The following is a 23,894-nucleotide window of genomic DNA, read 5'->3' as shown; positions in this document are numbered from 1 at the left end:
GTCTAAATATTTTACTTCTGGAATACTGTCAATTAAGTTGGATGCAAGGAATGCTCAAGTTTCTGTTGACGAATTCATGATGGGTTCGGTATAGAAATGTAGATATGTTTTTGGGTGTATTGCAGATGAGCTTGGTCCTGGTACACCAGATTGTTTTATTGGTTAGATGTATTGCAGATGATATTTAGTCCTGATACATCTATGTATATGTATTTGGTGTATTGCAGTTGACTAAGGATCCTGGTGCACCATATGTAGAACTTTTCTAGTTTTAAAAAATTAATTTTTGTATTCCGTTATATACATTTTTCAGATATATTTAAAACGGGAAGGTGGTCCGATAGTGCAAGGATTGAAGATCAGCGATTACAACAGCTACGGGACCTTTTACCAACTTTCTGTCTTAAATCAAGAGCAGGCAATACATCGAGTCAATACAGGTACGCATTCAATGCTTTCTGTCGATGGTGCGGCACTTTTCTGCCGTCTATTTCTGCACTACCCGCAGCGGATGAACATGTGGCTCTATATTTAATTTCTATCGCTAAAGATTACAAATCATCAAACAAAATTCAACTAGCTACACATTCTATAAGTTGGGCCCATCAGTTAGCAGGACTAAAAGATCCATGTGAATCTGCGTTAGTGAAGTTAACAAAGGAGGGTGCGATAAGAGAGACTTCCAAGCCTGTTGTGAAGAAAGAACCAATTACACCAGATCATTTGAAATTATTGGCTAGGAGATACAAATCGAACAATTTGTATAAAATGCGCACTTTATGTATGTGTTTGTTAGGTTTTGCAGGGTTCCTAAGATTTTCTGAGCTGGCAAATATTAAACTTAGTGATTTGTCATTTGATAATGTTTGCATGAGAATAAACATTGTCAAAAGTAAGAAGGATGTTTATAAAGAAGGGCATGAGTTGTGTATTGCTAGAACTCATGGTGATACTTGTCCTGTTCATACTTTAGAAGAATACATTAAATTGTTGGATGTTGAAGTTAGTTCCTCAGAATATTTATTCAGATCTTTGACATTCTGTAAAAATACTAATACATATAAGATTAGGAGAGATAATCGCCCTCTGTCTTATACGAGGGCACGAGAAATCGTTTTGGATGCTTTTGGAGAAATAGGGTTAGATAAGAGCAAGTTTGGTCTTCATAGCCTACGGTTGGGCGGGGCAACATCAGCTGCAGCAGCTGGTATTAGTGACAGATTGTTTAAAAAGCATGGGCGGTCAGAAAAAGCTAAGGATGGCTATGTGAGAGAAAACATTAATGATAAACTATCAGTTACCAAAAATTTAGGTATTTAAAGTTTCATATTCAAATTATTTTCTATATCGCTCTTCTTTGTCTTTCGAAATAATTAAACTGCACTATCAGAGCGCTTCACATCCTATTATACATGTTTGTGTTTATTTTATAAATTATTTATGTTAGTTTGAGTGGAACGAATAAGAACATAAATGTATTTATTAAAGGTGGAATAACACGTGTTCGTGTTTATTTATACGTGTAATCTATTGGTTGTAATGCTGGTCACCTTGTCAGGTGACATTTAAATATTCATAGCACGGGTTTTAACTGACCGCTGTTAGCGCGGAAAGATTTATAGCCATTCGAAGGCTCTTTTAAGTGCAGATAACTGAATACCCACCCACCCGCCCTTGCTTTACATGTTTTTTAGATTGTTACTTAAAGTTTGTTTTGTTTTGTAGATAGGAAGATAAAGAAGATATGAATATTGTATATAGTTGAAATAATTAAACTGCACTATCAGAGCGCTTCACATCCTATTATACGTGTTTGTGTTTATTTTATAAATTATTTATGTTCGTTTGAGTGGAACGAATAAGAACATAACAGAAAATAAAAATCACATAGCATTAATACAACGTTATCGATATAATACAAAAGCCATTCAAACACTCTCGATAGCCGTCACACTTGAGCACACATACAGGTAAAATATGGCGAGAGCTGGTCAAGTGCATGAATTGGAACGAATTGCGTTCAACAATGAATTTAACTTGAAAAAGAAATTATACTACAAAAATAAAGAGTAAAATCACAAAATACAACTGTACTCACCACATACCTTTCTCCGTGCCATTGTCAAGTGTTTTAAAACATAGTAACTGCCAATGTATATATCAGACTAGTTATATGTCGGACTAGTCTCCTGGCCACCTCTACTCTGCTAGAATGCTCGGCCGGTAATGACCCAGCTGCCAAGGTTCAGACTGGCTGAACTGACTTGCAATGAATCATGGGAACGATTCCCAACCGCGGGAAATTTAAATTTATATAGGTACAAGCATATGGTGATTGTTACATTGTGGATCAGTTGTTAAGGCACCAGCCATGGGCATCCTACCACGACTATAACGATGACGTAGTATCTACTAACAAGCTGCTGGAAGAGAGCGTCTCATTGTTAAATGGAATTCACTTTTGGCCTCAGCGAGAGTTTTGGTCGGACCGCAGCTACCTGGGACGTGATGGAGTACACATTGAGAATAACTTCAGGCATATGAAGAAATATATGCACATCATCAGAATTGCTATATTACATCATACAAGATAAGTTGTTGGATCTTAGAATGCAATTAGCCGTAGATAATATAAAGCGCTAGTGGTTGTGTTATTTATTTATACATAGATGTATATGAATTTGGTTGGTTACTGAACTGTACATTTAAAGTGACAAATTATGTGATAACATTAGATATAGGGCTCACGGCGGGTGTGACCGGTCAACAGGGAATGTTTACTCCTCCTAAGCACCTGATCCCACCTCTTGTGTGTCCAGGGGTCCGCGTTTGCCCAACTATCTATTTTGTATTGCTTGTAGGAGTTATGAGATTCATCACTGTTCGTTATCTTCACCTTTCATTAAAATTAGGTGCTTTTAAAATTGAGCTTATCAGTTACATGTAGAAGCAACGTCCTACACGGTCATATTGTCACACTGTGCAACCTGTTTTTGTCTGTGTTATTTTTGTCGCTCACTTATTCAGATTTTGAGTTAGTGTGCTTTGTTGTATACTGATTTTAATGGAGTACTCAGAGTAGTGTACTTAATTATTACACTCGGAGTAGTGTACTTAATTATTATACTCAGAGTAGTGTACTTAATTATTACACTCGGAGTAGTGTACTTAATTATTATACTCAGAGTAGTGTACTTAATTATTACACTCAGAGTAGTGTATTTAATTATTACACTCAGAGTAGTGTATTTAATTATTACACCCAGAGTAGTGTACTTAATTATTACACTCAGAGTAGTGTACTTAATTATTATACTCAGAGTAGTGTACTTAATTATTACACTCAGAGTAGTGTACTTAAGTATTACACTCAGAGTAGTGTGCTTTGTGGTTTACACTCAGAGTACTGTACTTATTTATTAGGGGTGAAACGATGCATCGCGATGCAGCCGAATCGCGATGTAGTGGTCTCGATTCAATTTATTCCGGTTCTGTTTCGGTTCGATACGGTTCTAAAATTATAGCACACATTGTTTTTTAATAACACGGTTTCTGATTGGCCAAAGGAATTGAAAATTGCCCAATCAACGCACAGGTAGACTTTGCTGTATCAAAATGGACGTAGTCGAGTTGAAAAATCCATCCCCAACGCATAAAACCTGGGTATGAAGACATTTCGGCTTTAGGACAAGTGCTTTAAGAATGTTGCAACGTGTCGAATATGTATGAAAGATGTAGCCGTGAAAACGGAAGTACTACAAATCTCGCAACGAATTTGCAAAGGAAACATGACATTTATAGATCGAAACACTTCCAACGTGAAACAAAAAAATCTTAGCATTATAAAGAATTTGGTACATGCTATTGCATCGAATCGAAAATCATCGAATCGAGACTAAAGTATCGAAAATCGAATCGAAAAGGTACTGTATCGTTCACCCTATTGTTTTCTACACTTATAGAAGTGTGGTCCCGTGGGGACCCGGGTTCGAATAGGTCTTCAGTACCCCTTGCTTGTCGTAAGATGAAACCGCAAAAACCGAGGTCCTGTGTCACAGCAAGTGTGGCACGATAAAGATCACTCCCTGCACAATGGCCATTAGCGCCGAGCATAGGCCTAAATTTTGCAGCCCTTAATTAATATTAATATGAAATGGTTTATTCTGAGGATGACTTCCTGTTCTCTCTGTAATTTCTGCTTCCTTTGTTCATAATAAGCCTTTTGATTTTACAAAATGCTGACTTCCTCATAACATAATTGCATAATATATTTTCTGTTTTTCGTTCCGCGTTTTAGCAACACCCTAAATATATAGGGGGAAATCTTTAAAAATCTTCTCAAGAACCACTGGGTCAAGAAAATACAAATTTACATGAAAACTTCCTGACATAGTGCAGATTCAAGTTTGTTAAAATCATGGTCCCCGAGGGTAGGATGGGGCCACAATAGGGGATCAAAGTTTACATACAAATGTATAGGGAAAATCTTTAAATATGGGCGACGGTGACTCAGGTAAGCGATGTGACCCATGGACCTTTTGATGTGTTTTGACATAGCCTTTGATTTGGTATATACCATGATAAGAGAGTGTGTCGTGTACCTTTTTCTTTACCTATCCTTTTATATAGAGGTCAAATAATATATTTTGAGTTAGGCCTTTGATAGCGAGCCAGCGCGTAGCGCTGGCTCGTACTGCGAGCTCTAATGACTAGAGCGCGGGAAATAATCCGAGCTAAATCTCAACCTCTAACAAGGAAATTTTTTTGACGCCAATCCCAGAAGTCCCTTGTCAAAAATGGCTGAGATCTCGCAAAGTCACACCTTGGAATATGATTGTGAACTTATGTGGATTATCATCCTAATCTTGTGGCCTCCTAGCTCCAAAATTTAAAGTACCATTAGGCGAAATGTTTAACGAAGTGCAATGTTTATGAAAGGCAGGCTAAAATGATGTGTGACGTCATGTCTACGTTTTGATGTACGTCACAATAAGACAGGCAGTGGCGGATCTAAATACGTACTTGTTAAAAGTCATACTACCGGGACGTAATCGATTAAAATGCTAAATTCTCATTAGGAATTTATTATTTTAACAAGAAACAAGAGATGTTTGTAAAACACATATGCCCCCCATGGTGCAAAATTGAAAAGGATTATACACACACACATCATTTAATTGAGAGTAGTATCATCAATTCAAAATATTGAGCAGACAATATCTTCCTATTTCAAGAGTGGATTGACCATGTGACCAAAAAATCAATAGGGGTCATCAACTCCTGAAGATGTACCAGTGTACCAAGTTTGATGTCTGTCAAGCAAAGGGTTCTCAAGATATTGAACGGACAGTATATTCCTATGTCCAATTTGACCCTTGACTTTTGACCATGTGACCTTAAAATAATTAGTAGTCATCTTCTCCTGAAGATGTACCAGTGTACCAAGTTTGATGTCTATCAAGCAAAGGGTTCTCAAGATATTGAGCGGACAGTATATTCCTATGTACAGTTTAACCCTTGACCTTTGACCACTCAACCTCAAAATCAATAGGGGTCATCTTCTCCTGAAGATGTACCAGTGTACCAAGTTTAATGTCTGTCAAGCAAAGGGTTCTCAAGATATGGAGCAGACAGTATATTCCAATGTCCAGTTTGACCCTTGACCTCTGACCATGTGACCTCAAAATCAATAGGGGTCATCTACTCCTTAGGATGTACCAGTGTGCCAAGTTTGATGTCTTTCAAGCAAAGGGTTCTCAAGATATTGAGCGGACATTATATTCCTATGTCCAGAGTATATTGACCCTTGACCTTTGACCTTTTGACCTGAAAAACAATAAGGATCCTCTTCTACTCATAACTAACCCACATATGAAATATCATTATCATCAAGTGAATGGTTCTCAAGATATTGAGCGGACAACACATGGTCGACAGACCGACCGACCGACCGACCGACAGGTGCAAAACAATATGCCCCCTCTTTTTCAAAGGGGGGCATAAAAAGGGAGATTGACTTCTTTAAAATTGTTAGAATATGTGAGGGATCACAGGTACTGAATTAAATTTTAAAAATTACAAAAAGTCGATAGAATTTGGTCGGATTGAAAACATTTTTAAATTTTTTGGGGTTTTTTCCCGCGACTAAAAATAATAAGTGCTTCAATCCATTTCCTTTTAATATGTCCGGTAATGCAAACCACGATGACACCCCCTCCCTCATGATAATCAACCATGCCACTTGCTATCAACGACTGAAAAATAATTAATTAATTCTAGTTTTGTGAATTAATCTTAATTAATGTATCCTCACAACAACAGCATTCCAGGAGAGGGGCTGAAATCAATGATGTTGCAATTTTATTCAATGATTATATGTGAATGCTGAAATATTTCATCAATGTGTTACAACTAGGATTATGTACAATATTATAAAAAAAATGCTCTAATTTTCTCTTGGAACATAGAATTGCTACAAGGGGATTATCATATGAATTTAATTTTTTTTTAATTAGATAGGTTCGCAGGGGGTGGGGTGGGGGGACATATACATGCCCGATCCGATAGTTGAATTTATCGATTTATTTTTAAATTTTCATTATATATTGAAATGCGTTTTGTGTTCAAAGGCAGTGCTGTTTAAACATAGTTTTACAAACTTCAGAAGTTTGGGCATTTTTATCATACAATTAGTATCTTGAAAAGATTGAGAGTAGAAAAAAGGAAAGTAGAGGCTTAGAACATACAGTTCAGAACAAGTCGTGCATCAAAGGTTAAGCAAGTCACAGTGAAGGCAGCAGAAATAAAATATATATAGATCTATAGCATAAAAATATTTCAATCACATTCATGTATACATGTTTTAATGATTTTTAATATAAAACCCTTGGAGAAAATTCATGTAATGAGTATTTGGCAAAAAAAACCTTGGAGAAAATTCATGTAATGGCAAATAGATATTGTTTAAATTGAACCTGATCAAAGCATGAACATTACAAAATATGTACATACATGAAGCTGCGCTCGTTCAAACGATAGCACCGTCAACATATTATTTAGTCGCGTGCTATTTTTGATGACCTTAACCTTTTATGTAAAGGTCAAATAATAGAATTTTTGGACATTTTTTTGTTTCTGTACCATAATTTATTTTGTCTTTTGACGTAGGCGTACGATCTTTGGTATGTTGGTGAGTTCAATTCACTATCGTATGTTCACAACACTGTTCCTTGTTTAAAACACATATACGCTGTACATGTAGACGAATTTTGTGTGCTGTAAGTCTTATTTTCTACTTCCAAGAAGATCCTTTAAAATGTTTTTAAAACTATGGAAAATGGATGGAGAGACATCAGTTTTAGTGTGTTAAAACAATTCTTCCTAGTTTTTCTCTCATATGGAAAACGTCATCATTGCCAATGAAGGGCTGTAAAATTTAGACCCATGCTCGGCGCTTACTACCTTTGAGTAGGGAAGGATCCTTATAATGCCACTCCTGTTGTGACACGGGGCCTCGTTTTTTTTTTTTTTTGGTCTCATCCGAAGGACTGACTCATGTATTCGCCTCTTACGACAAGCAGGGATATTGAGGACCTATTCTGATCCGGACCCTCACGGGAATACCAAATCATTAAGTTGCGACCACCTGATAAAATATTTTAGTACATAGCAACAACGGGCTTCCTTAAAACTCAGCTGTTACAAAAATCAATAAGGAATCTCATCTTTATGAACAAATGAATGGTTTTTCCGGTGGCCAGATTTCCAATTTTGTCCTGTACAAAATAATGGTCACTTCCAAAATATATTAGTGACACGTAGGCTAACTTTTGCGTATGAAATGATAAAAACGTAAATGATAGAACTGTCTTTCAGTTTATAAAACGCACTCCATTCAATATACCGGTGTGAAGAGGTTCTCGCATCTCACATACTTTCAAAAACTGAATAAATATGTATATATATATATATATATATATATATATAATTTAAATCACTAGAACAAAAGAGTTTCATAAAGAATAAATGAAAATAGAGAAATAAATCCAAAGAGTCGATCCGTATGTGTATAAGTATTATTTGTGTACTATATCGCAAAGTTGTATTAGTACTTTGGTGTAAAATATAGTGAGTGACGTTGATGATGCATCCCTTATTCATACATGTAGTTTGTTACACGCCCCATTCCAATGTTACCTACAACTGGCCGTTTGAGACTGCGCGAACTGTCTCACGTTGATTTGCTGCGTAACCGAGGATGGGAGTGAGGCAAGATGATTCAATGTCGTAAAATTTAAGGGGAAAAAATAAACAAGAAAAAAACTCTTCTAAATTCTACAACAGGTATTGATTGTCATCGTGTTGGAAGTTTAAACAGTTCGTGTGGAAGGCGGATTAATAAAAAGGTAAATGTTTTATTGATTCATTAATTCTGTGGATTTTTATTGCCGCAAAAAGATAATATTGAATCCATTATTTCCATTACAACACAATTACTAACGTATGTTTTTATTTTAAAAGAAGTGTTATCTGTAACGTATAGGCTGGGTATACACCGCTTTTATGATAAGTTAGTAATGCGCATCTTTTACCTTTATTTCAGATTGGAAATCAATTCAACCATGTCTGTTGAATATGCATCTTGTATCAAATGTTTCATCATTATATGCAATATCCCCGTCTTAGTAAGTACACATATCATATTGTAATCATGTGCGGAGAGGATTGGGGAGGGGGGTCAGGCCTATGACACCCTTGGAATGTGCGAAGTATTATATATATCACGTACCATGATTTATTCTTGAGGACAGAATGAGGACAGAACCAAATCACAAAATTATTCATGTTTTCAAACGAAAATATACTGGGATGACTTATTTCATATTCTTTCCTTTACAATTTGATTACCGGTGATTGAAGTAAATCTTTTTACATTAATACTCCGTGTTTAACTATAGGTAACAGATACATGTAGGATTCGACGTATTAATATTCACATCTTTTGCTATTTTGCCAGCAACAAACTTCTGGATAACGTAAACTTTTGATTGACGGTAGAATATAGCTGTAGAACTGTAGTTCTCGGGGGGGGGGGGGGGGGTCTGTCCCAATAGCTGTTATATGTCATTGTCATCAAGTCCTTACCGTTTTCAATTCAGCGGTGGATCTAGAGAGGGGAATTTTAACAAAAATGTACTAATGATGTCATTTTATGGTCTTCACCCGCCTTTTGGAGCGGGAAAGAAACAGACTTGGAATACACCTCCTTTGAAATTATTTTCTGGATCCGCCGCTGACTTTAGACACTTTGTTCATCGTTTGAAATTGACCGAAAAGAATTTGTGAGGCAGGGAAACCGAAGATTATTCCAATCAAGTCTTTTTGGCCAAATAACAGTCCATACCAGAAAACACCAGAACATGACGAAATATTAGGAATTCACGTTCGGCTTTTGTGTCCTGGACTAGTTGAAAAATCAGATTAAATTGCAGTATGCAAGGTGAAGAAAACGAACAGTGATCAATCTCATAACTCCTATAAGTATATGTCGTGCAGATATTTTGAACCCCCACATTATTTGTACTGTTTCAGTTTCAATGGTCATTGGTTGATAATGCTCGTTTTATAAATTTAAAAAGAGTTTGGGGTTTTTTTTGTGCCAAAAGTTCTACCCCTCCCCTGGGGAACAATGTCCTTAATTCGTGCATGCGGAATCATAAACTTTGTCCGATATGATTTTGGTTACTCTAATACAAACCAACAAATCAAACACTGAAACTTTCATGTCACTAGCGTAAGACCTGCTGGAGATTTGGTAAGGTGATGCTATACACTGTGTGGTAGTTTCGGTTACTCTATTGAATCCTCTTTCCAGGCTGTAGGAGCAGCCGCTATTGGACTTGGGATATGGGTCCTTCTGGAGAATGCGAGTGTTTTAGAACTATCCAGTCTAAAAGAGCTCTCTATAATGGACCAATCTTACCTACTGACTAGTATATATTTAGTGATTACAGCAGGTGCGGCCATTCTCGTGTTCGGAATAGTGGGCATTGTTGCAGCAAATTCGCAAAGTGCGTGCTGTCTCGGGTTTGTAAGTTTTATTTCACATATATATACTTTAACACCACACTTCTAGCTTTTGTACAGTATTACATTTAGTACATGTAGATAATGAAATATATTCTAAATTCCAATTGCTGCTTTCAACCACATTAACCAAACTCAATTTCACACACCATAGTAAACGTAAATCGAGAATTTGGAATGCAAGACTAGCAAGTTATATTGCTAACAAATGTAGACCAGTTTATGTAATTTGTCTAAAATATGTACATGGATGGTATCAGAGTCGAGAACATAAATAAATGTATGATTGTGAATATAACCCCGACAAGCTTTATTTTCATATATTTACAGTCCGCTGTACACCCCCCCCCCTTATATAACTACACTGCAATCTTTGTGATTTGTTCCATTATAAAGCCTGATAATATACGTATAATAGAAGCGGTCAAAACTGGCTGAATCAGCTGGTTCTCTTGTGTCGATTTCAATACATATTCGTGTACGGAGTAAGCGGTAAATTTCAAAGTATTGAGAAATTTTATTGATATAAATGTAAATATAAAAGCGCAGACAAATATCATAACGCACGTTATTCAATCAGTAAGGGGCACAATAAATGTTAAAAACAATTCATTCCCTACTTAAATCAGTCAGAATTCACTTTTTTCTTCTAAATTTGAAAAAAATGATGTCTTTCAATATAATACAGCCAAAATAAATAAAGTCATGTAAATCTACCCACAGCTGACATTATCCTATTGTTAACAGCTGTCCTACATGTTATTGCAGATATAGGGCTATTGATTTCAATCAAAGTCTTCCGCACAACAAAGGCCACTTCTCGGTGGAAATCAATGATATTTGAGAAAATACTCCTTAAATCCCCTGAAGTAGAAAACACTATAACTGGCATGCAAAAAATAAGCTGTCTGACTTCCTTTCGATAACGACATGCGATTGACTTCTAGTTCAGTCCCTTTTATGCCCCCGCGACGTCTAACCTTTGGAGTGTCCATGCCAAATTGAGTACTATTATATTTGCTCTTTGAACACAGTGATGTCAGAGGTGTAAATAATACACTTTGTAAGACTTATAATTACTCTTCAATAAATGTAAATCAATGCTTATCATTAGAATCTGCAGTTGGTCGAGTTCTTCTGGATTTTGATTAAGTTTTTCTCTCGTTTCTGCTTTGTAGTATGCCGCTGTGCTGTCTCTCATTCTGTGTGTGGAGGTAGCAGGCTGCACGCTGGGAATAGTATTCAAAAACGCGGTAACTTTCACATCACATTGTACAAGTATGAAGGAGAAAATTCATTTCAAAGGATATGCAGCAATTGTGAATTTTTGATCCACAATGAATGAATTATATTTCTCTAAGGAGCATCAATCTGTTGATCGATAAATTAATATTTCTGTTCTTTATTAGAATTGGTGTCTTTTTTCTTTGACAGTGGGATAAACATTTAGATGATGCCATATATAGGAACATCAGAACTGAATATGATGGAGCTGCAGATACCCAGGACTATTTCAGTAGACATATGAATTCAGTTCAGACCTCGGTAAGAGGAACAGGGTTCAACTTAACTTCTGTATATTGGTTAGTTATATAGTAAAAGTCGTTGATGTGTTATCCGCTTCTTGATTCTTGTCTCGGGGGTGGGGAGGTGGTATCCATGTATTGTCACCCACATAAACATAACGTTCACGGATATACATGTATATCATAAATCGCGGAATGTAAGTCTTCAAATTCAGTTAATAGTTTTGACTTTCTTACTGTAGATAATGAAAATGTGTTGTAATTTTGATATATTCCTTTCTGTAATAATTACAATAGGACTTGGTGCAAGGTCTTGTAAACCTCTTGCTCCATATAAGAACAGAACATGCAATGATTATTAGTCCCCTACCGATGAAGTCGAAGGGGACTTTAGGTTTGTGCTCTCTCAGTCAGTCCAGTTTTCCACACTTTTTTCTCTGTTCTTGGAGATATTTATTTCATATTTGGTACGTTGCTTTTAATAACAAGTTACAGATCAAGTTCGAATTTTTCACTTAGTTATGGCCCTTGGGGTTGTGCTTGCAGATATTCATTTGATATCTGAATTTTATCTCGATCCATTGATTTTGCATTAAGTTATGGCCATTGAACTTAGAAAAATAGCATGAATTGTTAGTTTACATCCAAGTTTCTTATCTCTGTAGATAAGAGTACTACACTCATTAAAATTTCTAGCATAGTAATACAATATAGCTAAATTATTCATGATCACCTACATGTCACAGTTTATTGACTTGGTTAAGGACCTAAACCTAATTATAAATTTGTCTTTTTTCTTGGTCTAGTCTCTACTCCAACCATTCCTATCCTGGTTCCCCAATTTTCGCTTTTACCATAACCTACATAATGAACTTTGAATATTGTTGTGGTACAGTGATTTTTGTAACCGGTAGGGGCTTTGTATTGTCATGCAATACGTATACTCTCAGAATGCTTGTTGTCATTCAAAAGAATACATGCGTTATATATACTTGTTCTTAGAAACATCATTCAAGAAATAAGATTCTAATGATTAAAAATCTAGCCTAAACACCTACATGTATGTATTTTGGTATGATATAAAGCAGATACACACTACAGGTATTAACATGTTGAAAGAGCCTCCTCTGAATATACATTGTATATCAGTACATATAATTTTGGAAACCTGATAATTATGCTTTTCAGTCAATATTTTAAAATGATTTTTTTATAGCTTTCTTGTTGTGGATATGGAAACAATACTGACTTCAAACAGTCAAACGTTTGGAATCGTACACTAGAGGATGGGGGTACAGCGGAAGTACCTATTTCATGCTGCTTGCCGCAAAGCAATTCGTCACTTCCGTCAGTTCATGGTAAAATGGACTGCAGGAAGAGCCCAGATGCAACAAATTCCTTCGAAAATGTAAGCGTAACTTTGAAATGTTCATACATTGTACAACAAGGACTTTATTCCTACTAGTATTTTTTAATCGTTCTCTTTAGGGGCTTTCTTATCATTTTCATACTGGGTCCAGGGATTCGTAGAATTGGGAAAATTGATGTGTAAAATAAAATTCGGAAATTTATTAAAGGTCTAAATTATGATTAATAATCAATAAAATTAAAAGAATAAAAAATGCTTTGGTGCACCTTAACAATTACTCAGCTAAACATGACATCTATTAAGGGCATTTTTTTCTTTTTTCTCTAATCTTGTTAGCAACTTTACAGATTAGATTATTTATGGTCCTTTAATGCTAACGCGCATGATGACAAGTTGCAATTGTATTTTTCAGCCATGCAAACCTAGATTGGAGGAAATTTACCGGAGATTTGAGATAATAATAATTGCATCTACTGGAAGTTTGGCATTTTGTCAGGTACCTATATCACTTACATTGTGAATAACGTCCACATTAGTAATAATCATTTTATTTGAAAAAAAAAAAACGCACAAGAATTGATGATTTTTATCAAAAATATACACGAACTTTATTTTTCATTTGTTTCAACATCTCATTCTTTTCATGCCTGTGTGATAACAAGTGAAAAATGAAATCCATACGCATATAAGGCAGACATTGTGATCAAGATGTAGCAGAAAATATGTTGAACTTTTGCGAAATTATATGCAGAAGTTCCTTCAGAAGTATTTTCCTTCTTCTGTTGACTCCTGTGTGTCTCAGATCCTCACTCAGATAAGAGAAAGTAAACTAAACGGTATCAATTATGCGCTAGCATAAATGTATAAGAAATAAATGTATGTATAATATAATATATCACTAAATGATATTACCTCATCACTAAATAATACCTTCATATCACTAATAATATCACATCACATTCCGTGGGGATCCAGGTTAGAATAGGTTTTCAGTACCCCTGGCTTGTCGTAAGAGGCGACTATATGGGGCGGTCCTTCGGATGAGACTCCGTGTTACAGCAGGTGTGACACGATCAAGACCCCTCCCTGCTCGAAGACCGTAAGCGCCGAGCATATGTCTAAATTTTGCAGCCCTTCACCGGCAATGGTGACGTCTCCATATAAGTTAAAAATTCTTGAGAGGGATGTTAAACAATATAGAATCAAACAAACATCACCTCACTAAATAATACCACATCAATGAATAATATCAATACATCACTAAATGATATCACATCACTAAATAATATCACTACCTCACTGAATTATATCACCACATCACTAAATAATATCACTACATCACTAAATAATACCACATCAATGAATAATATCAATACATCACTAGATAATATCAATACATCACTAAATAATACCACATCAATGAATAATATCAATACATCACTAAATAATCACTAAATAATATCAATACATCACTAAATAATATCACATCACTAAATAATATCAATACATCACTAAATAATACCACATCACTAAATAATACCACATCAATGAATAATATCAATACATCACTAAATAATATCACATCACTGAATAATATCAATACATCACTAAATAATCACTAATTAATATCACCATATCATTGAATAATATCACATCACTAGATAATATCACCACATCACTAATGATATCACCACATCACTAAATAATATCACCACATCACTAAATAATATCACCACATCACTAAATATCACATCACTAAATGATATCACCTCACTAAATAATACCACCTCACTAAATAATATCACCTCACTAAATAATATCACCACATCACTAAATAATATCACCACATCACTAAATATCACATCAATAAATAATACCACCTCACTAAATAATATCACCTCACTAAATAATATCACCACATCACTAAATAATATCACCACATCACTGAATAATACCACCACCTCACTAAATAATATCATCACCTCACTAAATAATATCATCACCTCACTAATAATATCACCACATTACTTAATAATACCACCACCTCACTAAATAATATCATCCCCTCGCTGAATAATATCACCATCTCACTAAATATCACCACATCACTAAATAATATCACATCACTAAATGATATCACAACATCACTCAATATTAACATCACTTCACTAAATAATATCACATCACTTCACTAAATAATATCACATCACTACATAATATTACCAAATCACTTAATAATATCACCACATCACAAAATAATATCACCATATCACCAAATAATGCCACATGTCACCACATCACTAAATATTATCACCACATCACGAAAAGACTGTAATAATCAATTTGACCCTGTGGCAGCTATGTCTTTCCATAGATCATTGTTCATGACTTGTATGTAGTGCCCATAAAACATTGATTATTTAGTGAAAGATCGCAAAACAAAGTCAGTTTGATTAATTTCAGGATTTTCGTTTTGTATTTCAGCTAATAATGCTTGTATTGGTTTTAACCATGATGTGTTTATTGATGAAAAATGAGACATACTACGACGTCAAGCAGAGTATGGCGAATTAACGAGTCGGGAATTCAAGGGCGAGTCATATTTTCCTGGAAGATATTTTTTATACCAACATGAAGTTCCATTCCAATCAAATCGATTTGAACTACAAAGACGTATTAAAGAAAGCTGGATTTGAAAAAAAATAAACTTGTTGTATGTTGTTTTTTTTTTAATTTGGTCCCTCATTTTCAATCTCGATTTTATATGAAATAATCCGTGATTTGTCAGTGATGGGTACAGATATTTGTGAATAACCGCTCGTTCTTACTGACCTATGGGATAGTAAAAAAAGAAGCGGATTTTGGTTGTAATATTGGAAATATTCAAAATTAGTTTGGTTGTACATGTATATAATTTAACGTCCCGCTGGAGAATCTTTCACTCATATGGAGACGTCTAAAAATTAGGAAGCAAAACATGACGTAACTTCAATCATGATAATCAAATTGTACCCTCTAAAACAAACATAAGATAAATATTGCATGTAACCGAGGTTATGATGTCCATTGGACGATGGAGCGGAAAAAGTACGCATGGGCGATAAAAAGGTGAACCTTTGAGCAAAACACATTTGATAAACATGGACATTTTAAACAAAAACCGTATTTGAATGAAAAGAGTTGAAACATGGTATACATGGCATGTACAATGCGCTTCCCTTCGCCAGATTTATTAAATCAATTCTTTTGCGCCCTGCTCCTTTCCGAATGTAGCACATGTAATAGAGGAGGAACCCAAGCATAAATGGCTACATGGTAAACACTGGAGATCCGCTTGTGTCCAGCAAAAGGTTTCTTATATTCAAACTCCTACATCTTTTTTCCATTTTATTGCGTGGACCATGTTGAAAATATATATGAGCGAGGTTAAAAAGGATGATACGGGAAAAAGTCAACTTGCGCATAGACAAGTGACGTTTTCACCGGATCTATTCGGAACATTGTTCGACCTTTTCCGTTTCTTCTCGCCTAGATGGAAAAGGGCCGATTGATGTTCTGATTGCACCGGAGCTTGATGATGCGACCTTTCCTAGGGTATCATGTCACAGTCCAAACACACATGTTCCGTGTGTGTGTGTGTAGTGTGTGTGTGTGTGTGTGTGGGGGGGTTACATACATTGATCGGATTCAGCATTGTTTCATTAACAATACACCGATCCACAGCAGCAACATAAACTCCACCCGCCATGATTAAGTCTGACTCGGACAAAAATTTTTATTAAACAATGACGGCGACTGCAAACGCTTTGGAGATAATCCCGGTCCAACCTTTGTAAGATTACTTTAAAAGTGTCACCATTTCATCCCGTGTGAAGGAGAGGGGTTGATTTTTATAATTCATGGTTATGCATATGCTTTTACTGACAAAAACATAGAAATCACTAAGAAATGTTAGACCTAAGGTTAGGCTGGCGTTTTGTGCCTGTAACTGCTCTTGTCAAGCAGACGGTTGAGATTTGTTTTTCATACATTTATTCAATAATTACATTTCTTGGTCAGCAGATTGATTAAAATATAATAAACATATCGTAATGATCAGCACAAACAAGACGTCACCGTCTAGGTAAATTCGATATATAAGGCTGAATATTTGTTCAGATGTGGGACATTAAAACGAGTTCATCCCGATTCATTAGATCTATACACATTTAAAGTAACACAGACCCCGTAATAGATTACAGTACGAATACTTGTCTGTAGTTAGCTATTCTGTAAAATACGAAGAGCAATAATGGAATTATATAAATAATTTTGTTCGATAGACACTCTGTAACACGTGCTCAAACAAGTAATAGCATTTGTATAAACTGTGCAGCGTAAACTGGCACCTCCCTTCTTTTTATGACAAACATTTTTAAAAAGTAGTAAAATAGCAAAAGTATAACATTTTGGCATTATATATACATAAAGATAAAAAAAAAATCAAATATATGTTGTTATTCATCGATTTTAGTATTCACTTACTAAGATATAGCTAGAATAGCCCATACAAGTAACCTGAAAAGCCTCCAAACCCTGGAGTCCCCAGCCTATTGGGTCCCCTTTTAACCAATCTTGGATCTGCCAGTGGTAAACATTTTAAGTAGCAGTCCATCTAACAATCATGCAATAGGTGGCACATTGATAATCTTGGATTTTTAGCCGAGTTGCAACGAAGTTGAACTCGGCTATTGGTTTGGTGATGCGGGCGGGCGGGCGTCAACAATTGGTTTCCGGATGATAATTCGAAAAGTTTACAATCTAATCAAATGAAACCTTGATATATTGTTGGATACCAGATAAGGAAGACCCCTATTGATTTTGGAGAAAAATGATCAAAGGTCAAGGTCAGTGACCGAAAATAGAATGAAAATTTCAGAAAAATTTGGTTTCTGGATGATAACTCAGACAGTTTAAATCCGAATCAAATGATACTTAAAGACATTGTTATGTACCAGGTAAGGAAGACTCTTATTAATTTTGGAGAAAATATGTCAAAGGTCAAGGTCACAGTGACCGAAAATAGATTTGAAATTCAAAAAAAATTTGGTTTCAGGAGGATAACTCGAAAATTTTGAATTTGAATCAAATAAAACTTGGATATACTGTTGAATACCAGCAAAGCAAGGCCCCTATTGATTTTGGAGAAAAAAGGTCAAAGGTCAAGGTCACAGTGACCGAAAATAGATTGAAAACTTCAGACAAATATTGGTTTCTGGACAGTAACTCGAAAAGTTTAAAACTGAATCAAATGAAACTTGGTTATATTGTTGGACAGCAGGTTAGGAAGACCCCCTATTGATTTTAGAGAAAAAAAGGTCAAGGTCACAGTCCTGAAAAAAGATTGAACATTTTAGAAATATCTGGATCTGCATAATAACTCTAAAAGTTTAAATCCGAATATTCACAATTATAACTATGCCACATCATTCCTGACTTTACAATGTATCCCATGCAACTCGGCTCATGCACCCCTGGGTGCATATATTGATTTTATTATGAAACTTTTTATGACTCTTCATAATAATGATATATGAGGAAATGCAGAGTAAAAACTCTGTGTCAGTGGTTGCTATGCAAAAAAAACTAAATGAGGCTTCTACAAAGCTTCCATGTACTTGTTTGCCTATCAGTGATGCAAGCCCAACCCGTGTTGTATTTCATCCATGGTATTTTCAAAGTCCAAACCAACTCCAAGGCAGAAATTCGTTTATGTACAGAAATAAAATTAAGCATAAACACCAACGTCATTCATTAACAATTCCATTTATTTTGATAATACCAAAATAATGACACCAATCATTAAAAGTTTTAAACCTAGTACAAAATTTTCCATTGATTACATGTGAAATTCCTGATGTAAATCTCGAGGATATTAAAATGCTTGTAGTTATCCACTACTGCGGCAGTAGTCATGTTTGCTGCAATAGCGTATTGGTTTACAATTATCCATTAGAGGAATTCTGTATTAGTCTCTTCATAGACATTGCTATAAATAAAATTAGGATGCTTTTTTAAGTGTCTTCAATAAATATGATCTTTGAAATTCAGTGATTAAAAATGCATAGTTGAATAATTTTTATGGTGTGAATGTACCCGGTTCTACTTTTTTCTTTCAAAATTTCTAATGAAATATACAGTAATAAAATTAAGATTCAACATCATTAGTTGATTCATTTACTGTTTCCTCTTTAAATTCGATGATGCAATTAAACAAATTAAAGCTTCCATTACCTCTTGTAAATATACAATAGACAATCACATACAAGAAGCCCAATGGGCCACATCGTTCAATGGAGTCAGCTTGGCCCATATTTAAAGATTTTCCCTATATATTCGCATGTAAAACTCTGATCCCTATTGTGGCCCCATCCTACCCCCCCCCCCCCGGGGGGGGGGGCATGAATTTAATAAACTTGAATTTGATTTGCACTATGTCAGAAAGCTTTCATGTAAATGTCAACTTTTCTGGTCCAATGATTCTTCGTCAGAATATTTTTAATGATTTTCCCCCTTATATTTGTATATAAAACTTGAGTTCCCTATTGTGGCCCCATCCTACCCCCGGGACCATGATTTTAACAAACTTTAATCTACACCATGTCAGAAAGCGTTCATCTAAAGTACTTTCCTAGCCCAGTGATTCTTGAGAAGAATACCTTTATAGATTTTACTTATATATTCGCATGTAAAACTTTGATCCCCTATTGTGGTCCCATCCTACCCCCTCCCCCCGGGGCCATGATTTTAACAAACTTGAATCTGCACAATGTCTGGAAGCTTTCATGTAAATTTGAGCTCTTCCGGCAACCCCCAAAAAATTTACATAATAAGTGATAGGATTAAGTATATGATAAAAATTTATCATGTTATTCTTTTGATATACGGCCTAGATAAGCTTCAGTACTAATTTGAAAACGTTAAAAATTGAAATTCCCGCCATCTACGGAAGCTGCCATGATGTGGATCTCTTTTTTTATTTAAGACCACAACAATCGATAATTTTGACGTCACACCAACTATTCCAGATTTGCTGAGATTCTACGATGTGAATGTGATTGATGTGGTAAATTTTACGGATACAAAGGTTGATGCCTTCCTGTCAAGCTGTTAATTGCGCCAATACGAAGGGGAGGTGTGAAAAAAGATTTTTCGAAATTCCTGACCCAACCAGGTCATCTGAAAAGAAAAGACTATGTAAACTGTGGATACATCATTTGCATTATGACAAGTTGAGGTTCGAGACATTTGTATGAAGAAATGTGTACTATTTGTCTGGTCTGCAACTCGACTGAACTTATTCTTTTCTTGGTTTCTTCTTGCAAAAGAACGGGCTCAAATCTATACGGCTCTAAACTTAACTGTTCGTGACTTGTCATGTTTACAGTGCTGTTGATGAAATAAACCGGAACTGACGGTGTGACGTCATAAATTAATCTTCAATGGCCGCTCTCTAGCGGCGGGTAATTTAAAATATATGGTAGATTAATATTGATTTAATTGTTAAGCAGGGATTTTTGTTATTAAAGTTTGTCATTTACTATATCAGTAAGTAATACTTTATTCATAAAAGGAACAATGTGGTTAGGGTTACCTTTCCTTTAAAAGGTTTTTAAATGACCCCACCATATTTTTGTGATTATCTCCCCTTTGAAAGGGACATGGCCCTTCATATGAATAAACTTGAAAACCCTTCACCCAAGGATGATTTGTGCCAAGTTAGGCTGAAATTGGCCCAGTGGTTTTGGAGAAAAAGTTAAAAATGTAAAATATTTACAGACGAACAGACAGATGGACAAACGGCGAAAAGCAACATACCTGTCATTTGTTTTACATCCGTTTCTAAAGCTTTTCATTCACATAGAGTTAAAATATACTTAGGAGAATATCAAGATTCTCTTTAGTACGATACCATCTTTATTCATAATAAAATCAACATATGTTGCCCTTGTAGAAAGAAATCCATCTAAAAGATCTGTGTTGAAGAAATAAATTATCATATTTATTCCACGAGAGAAATTTCCCTTTACCTGATCAAGATATGGGGCTTACGGCGGGTGTGAACGGTCAACAGGGGGTGCTTACTCCTCCTAGGCACTTGACCTCATCCCTAATATCTCCAGGAATCCGTGTTTGCTCCACTTTTTGTATTTTAAGTGCGACTACATATGCCAGAAGTGGTGTGAATCAAATATGGATTCTAAAAGAATTCTAAAGAACTTCAAGTAAACTTTAAATCGCAAAACTTTTCTCAAATCAACAACATCAAACGTATGACTTTTCAACACTTTACACGACCATCCTCACGATAAATTAAAGACTAGACTTTTTGACATCATAGACAGTTGCTTCTTCAACAAAAATGGAAAACGCAAATATTCCCATCTAGTATTCAGTCATCAAAAAATACTTTGTTACACGCCACTCTGATTCCACTTGATGCACAAGTACTCTGAAGTTGAAATAAACATATGCTGGAGTTCCTCATTGACAATATCTTCGTGGTCTTTGGTGATCAGGTCTTCATCCAGTCTGTTGGAATCCCCTTTGGCACGAGTCGTGCTCCTTTGTTAGCTGACCTGTTTTTATATTCCTAAGATTTAAAAACTTCTACATGAGAAGAAAAATCTCTTCCTGTGGCCTTCAGTTCGACATTTAAATATATCGACGACGTATTATCTTTTAACAATAATAATTTTCATTCATATGTCGATTCAATATATCCATGTGAGCTCGAAATAAAAGACACCACAGAGTCTTCCACTTCTGCTTCATACTTAGCTATCTTATTGAAGGTAGATATTAACGGCAAACTAACAACTCAACTTTATGACAAACATTCCTGGATGATTTCAGCTTCTCCATCGTTAACTTATCTATATTTATTTAGCAATATTCCATGATCACCTACAGATAGTGTTTATATCTTTCAACTGATTCGATACGGAAGAGCTTGTTCTGCTTATGGTCAGGTTTTAAATCGAAGCAAGCTACTGACAAACAAGTTGTTGGTGCAGAAGTTCCAACAGTCTAGTTTAAAGTCAGCATTTTGCAAATTATATGGTCGTTATAACGATCTAGTTTGCCAATACAACCTATCATTGGGTCAAATGCTGTCTTATGTGTTTCATACTGATTGTTAAGCCGTTCATGGCACACTGATTTTGACTACGGATAACTCCGTTTACCTGATCAAGATATAGGGCTCACGGCGGGTGTGACCGGTCGACAGGGGATGCTTACTCCTCCTATACACCCGATCCCACCTCTGGTAGATCCAGGGGTCCTTGTTTACCCAACTCTCTATTTTGTATTGCTTATAGGAATTATGACAGAGATTGATCACTGTTCGTTATCCTCACGGTCACCTTTCGTTGATCACTGTTCATCATCTTCAGTTTATGCATGAATTATGGGGAAGCTAAAAAGCAAGATTGCTGATGATGGATTTTCAAGACACTATGCCTACGACAGATATACCAGGACAATTGTAATGACGGAAAGTATCTGAAGATGTGGTTTTTATTTTTACCTGACATTGGCGAAATATCGTAAAGCATATGAAGACAAATGAAATGAAGCCACGAACAAATGAAAAATGGGGAAAGAAGCCGAATAATACCCTGTCCTTTAAACAAACAAAGTTCTCTAACATATGGTAAGGCAAGGGCTAAAATAAAGCAGATCCCACCTCTTGTATATCCAGGGGTCCGTGTTTGCCCAACTCTCTGTTTTGTATTACTTATAGGAGTTATGAGATTGATCATTGTTCGTCATCTTCGCCTTTCATTATAAGAACCTATATATGAAAGGTGAAAATAACGAACAGTGATCAATCTCATAACTCCTATAAGCAATACAAAATAGACAGTTGGGCAAACTTGTTTCATACCAATTGTTAGGCCGTTCTTGGCACACTAATTTTGACTATGGATAACTCCATTTACCTGATCAGGATATAGGGCTAACGGCGGGTGTGGCCGGTCGACAGGGGATGCTTACTCCTCCTAGGCACCTGATCCCACCTCTGGTGTGTCCAGGGATCCGTGTTTGCCCAACTGTCTATTTTGTATTGCTTATAGGAGTTATGAGATTGATCACTGTTCGTTATTTTCACCTTTCATATATATATTTTTTTTCTTTTACAGATCAAAGATTCGAGATTGTTTACTATTTGACAACCGTATGTACGGTGTAGTTTTTATTTGTCATAATTGAAATACTAGTATGTCCAGTGATTGCGAGTCATTAGATGAAGACAACACATATGTCTATTATGGGGAATCTGGTGAGCTGGTGGTTAATCGAGAACTGGAAATGTCACAACAGATAACATTAAGGAACTGTTGGCACAGACAGAATAGATCACATCAGAATCTGATTGGTCAGCGCAATCATCCCCACTGAGAAAAGTAGTGAAAGTGCAAGATGGTAAGGACATGAGGATGAAAGACTGGGAGGAAAATTCACGCAATTCCAGTTGTCCTGTGAAAGAGTGCGACTTTGTTGGGCGAAAACTTGAATTCCATGTTCAGGCGGAACATCTGCCACGTATCTTGTAGGGTAACTCCCAGCCACCAATAAAGGACGCAAAAGTGAATGAGTGGACAGAGTGGAGATATCTAATCCTGTTTTTAGCAAGATGTTTGGCTCAGTCAGATAGACTCGAAGATTTAGTGCGATGGACTGAAGAATTTGCTTCCCCACAGGTCCTCTCCCAGTCACAGATTATGGACAGATCTCAGGATCAGATGAGAATTGTCAAGGTGAATGAGGTGGCCGGATCCGGGTTCCTTTCAGTTAACACCAATAAATTCTCCCAGCGTTTTGATCCACTGGAGGTACCAGGTTCTATTTTATCAACATCTAGGAAC

General features: G+C 35.8%; 1 protein-coding gene and 1 long non-coding RNA gene across 2 annotated transcripts; both read left to right on the top strand.

The window, feature by feature from the left end:
* LOC125648215 (uncharacterized) lies at positions 1 to 1,804 on the top strand. Its single transcript, XR_008795932.1, has 2 exons — positions 1 to 440; positions 1,726 to 1,804. It is a non-coding gene; the product is annotated as an uncharacterized LOC125648215 (long non-coding RNA).
* A 6,398-nt stretch (positions 1,805 to 8,202) lies between these two features.
* LOC125648218 (tetraspanin-1-like) lies at positions 8,203 to 15,702 on the top strand. Its single transcript, XM_048875182.2, has 8 exons — positions 8,203 to 8,405; positions 8,603 to 8,684; positions 9,875 to 10,090; positions 11,265 to 11,339; positions 11,521 to 11,631; positions 12,829 to 13,020; positions 13,394 to 13,477; positions 15,466 to 15,702. Exons 2-8 carry the CDS (start codon positions 8,622 to 8,624, stop codon positions 15,553 to 15,555), a joined length of 831 nt encoding a protein of 276 aa, XP_048731139.1. The 5' UTR covers positions 8,203 to 8,405; positions 8,603 to 8,621; the 3' UTR covers positions 15,556 to 15,702.
* Positions 15,703 to 23,894: the final 8,192 nt, after the last annotated feature.

This window comes from Ostrea edulis, chromosome 6 (assembly GCF_947568905.1).
Source record: "Ostrea edulis chromosome 6, xbOstEdul1.1, whole genome shotgun sequence".
NCBI classification, from domain to species: domain Eukaryota; kingdom Metazoa; phylum Mollusca; class Bivalvia; order Ostreida; family Ostreidae; genus Ostrea; species Ostrea edulis.
This window is presented reverse-complemented; position numbering and strand designations above follow the sequence as displayed.

Coding starts and splice junctions, on each gene's coding strand:
- LOC125648218 (XM_048875182.2), top strand. CDS start 8,622: ATGTCTGTTGAATATGCATCTTGTATCAAATGTTTCATCATTATATGC. Junction 10,091..11,264: donor GTGCGTGCTGTCTCGGGTTT/GTAAGTTTTATT, acceptor TCTGCTTTGTAG/TATGCCGCTGTGCTGTCTCT. Junction 11,340..11,520: donor GAATAGTATTCAAAAACGCG/GTAACTTTCACA, acceptor TTTCTTTGACAG/TGGGATAAACATTTAGATGA.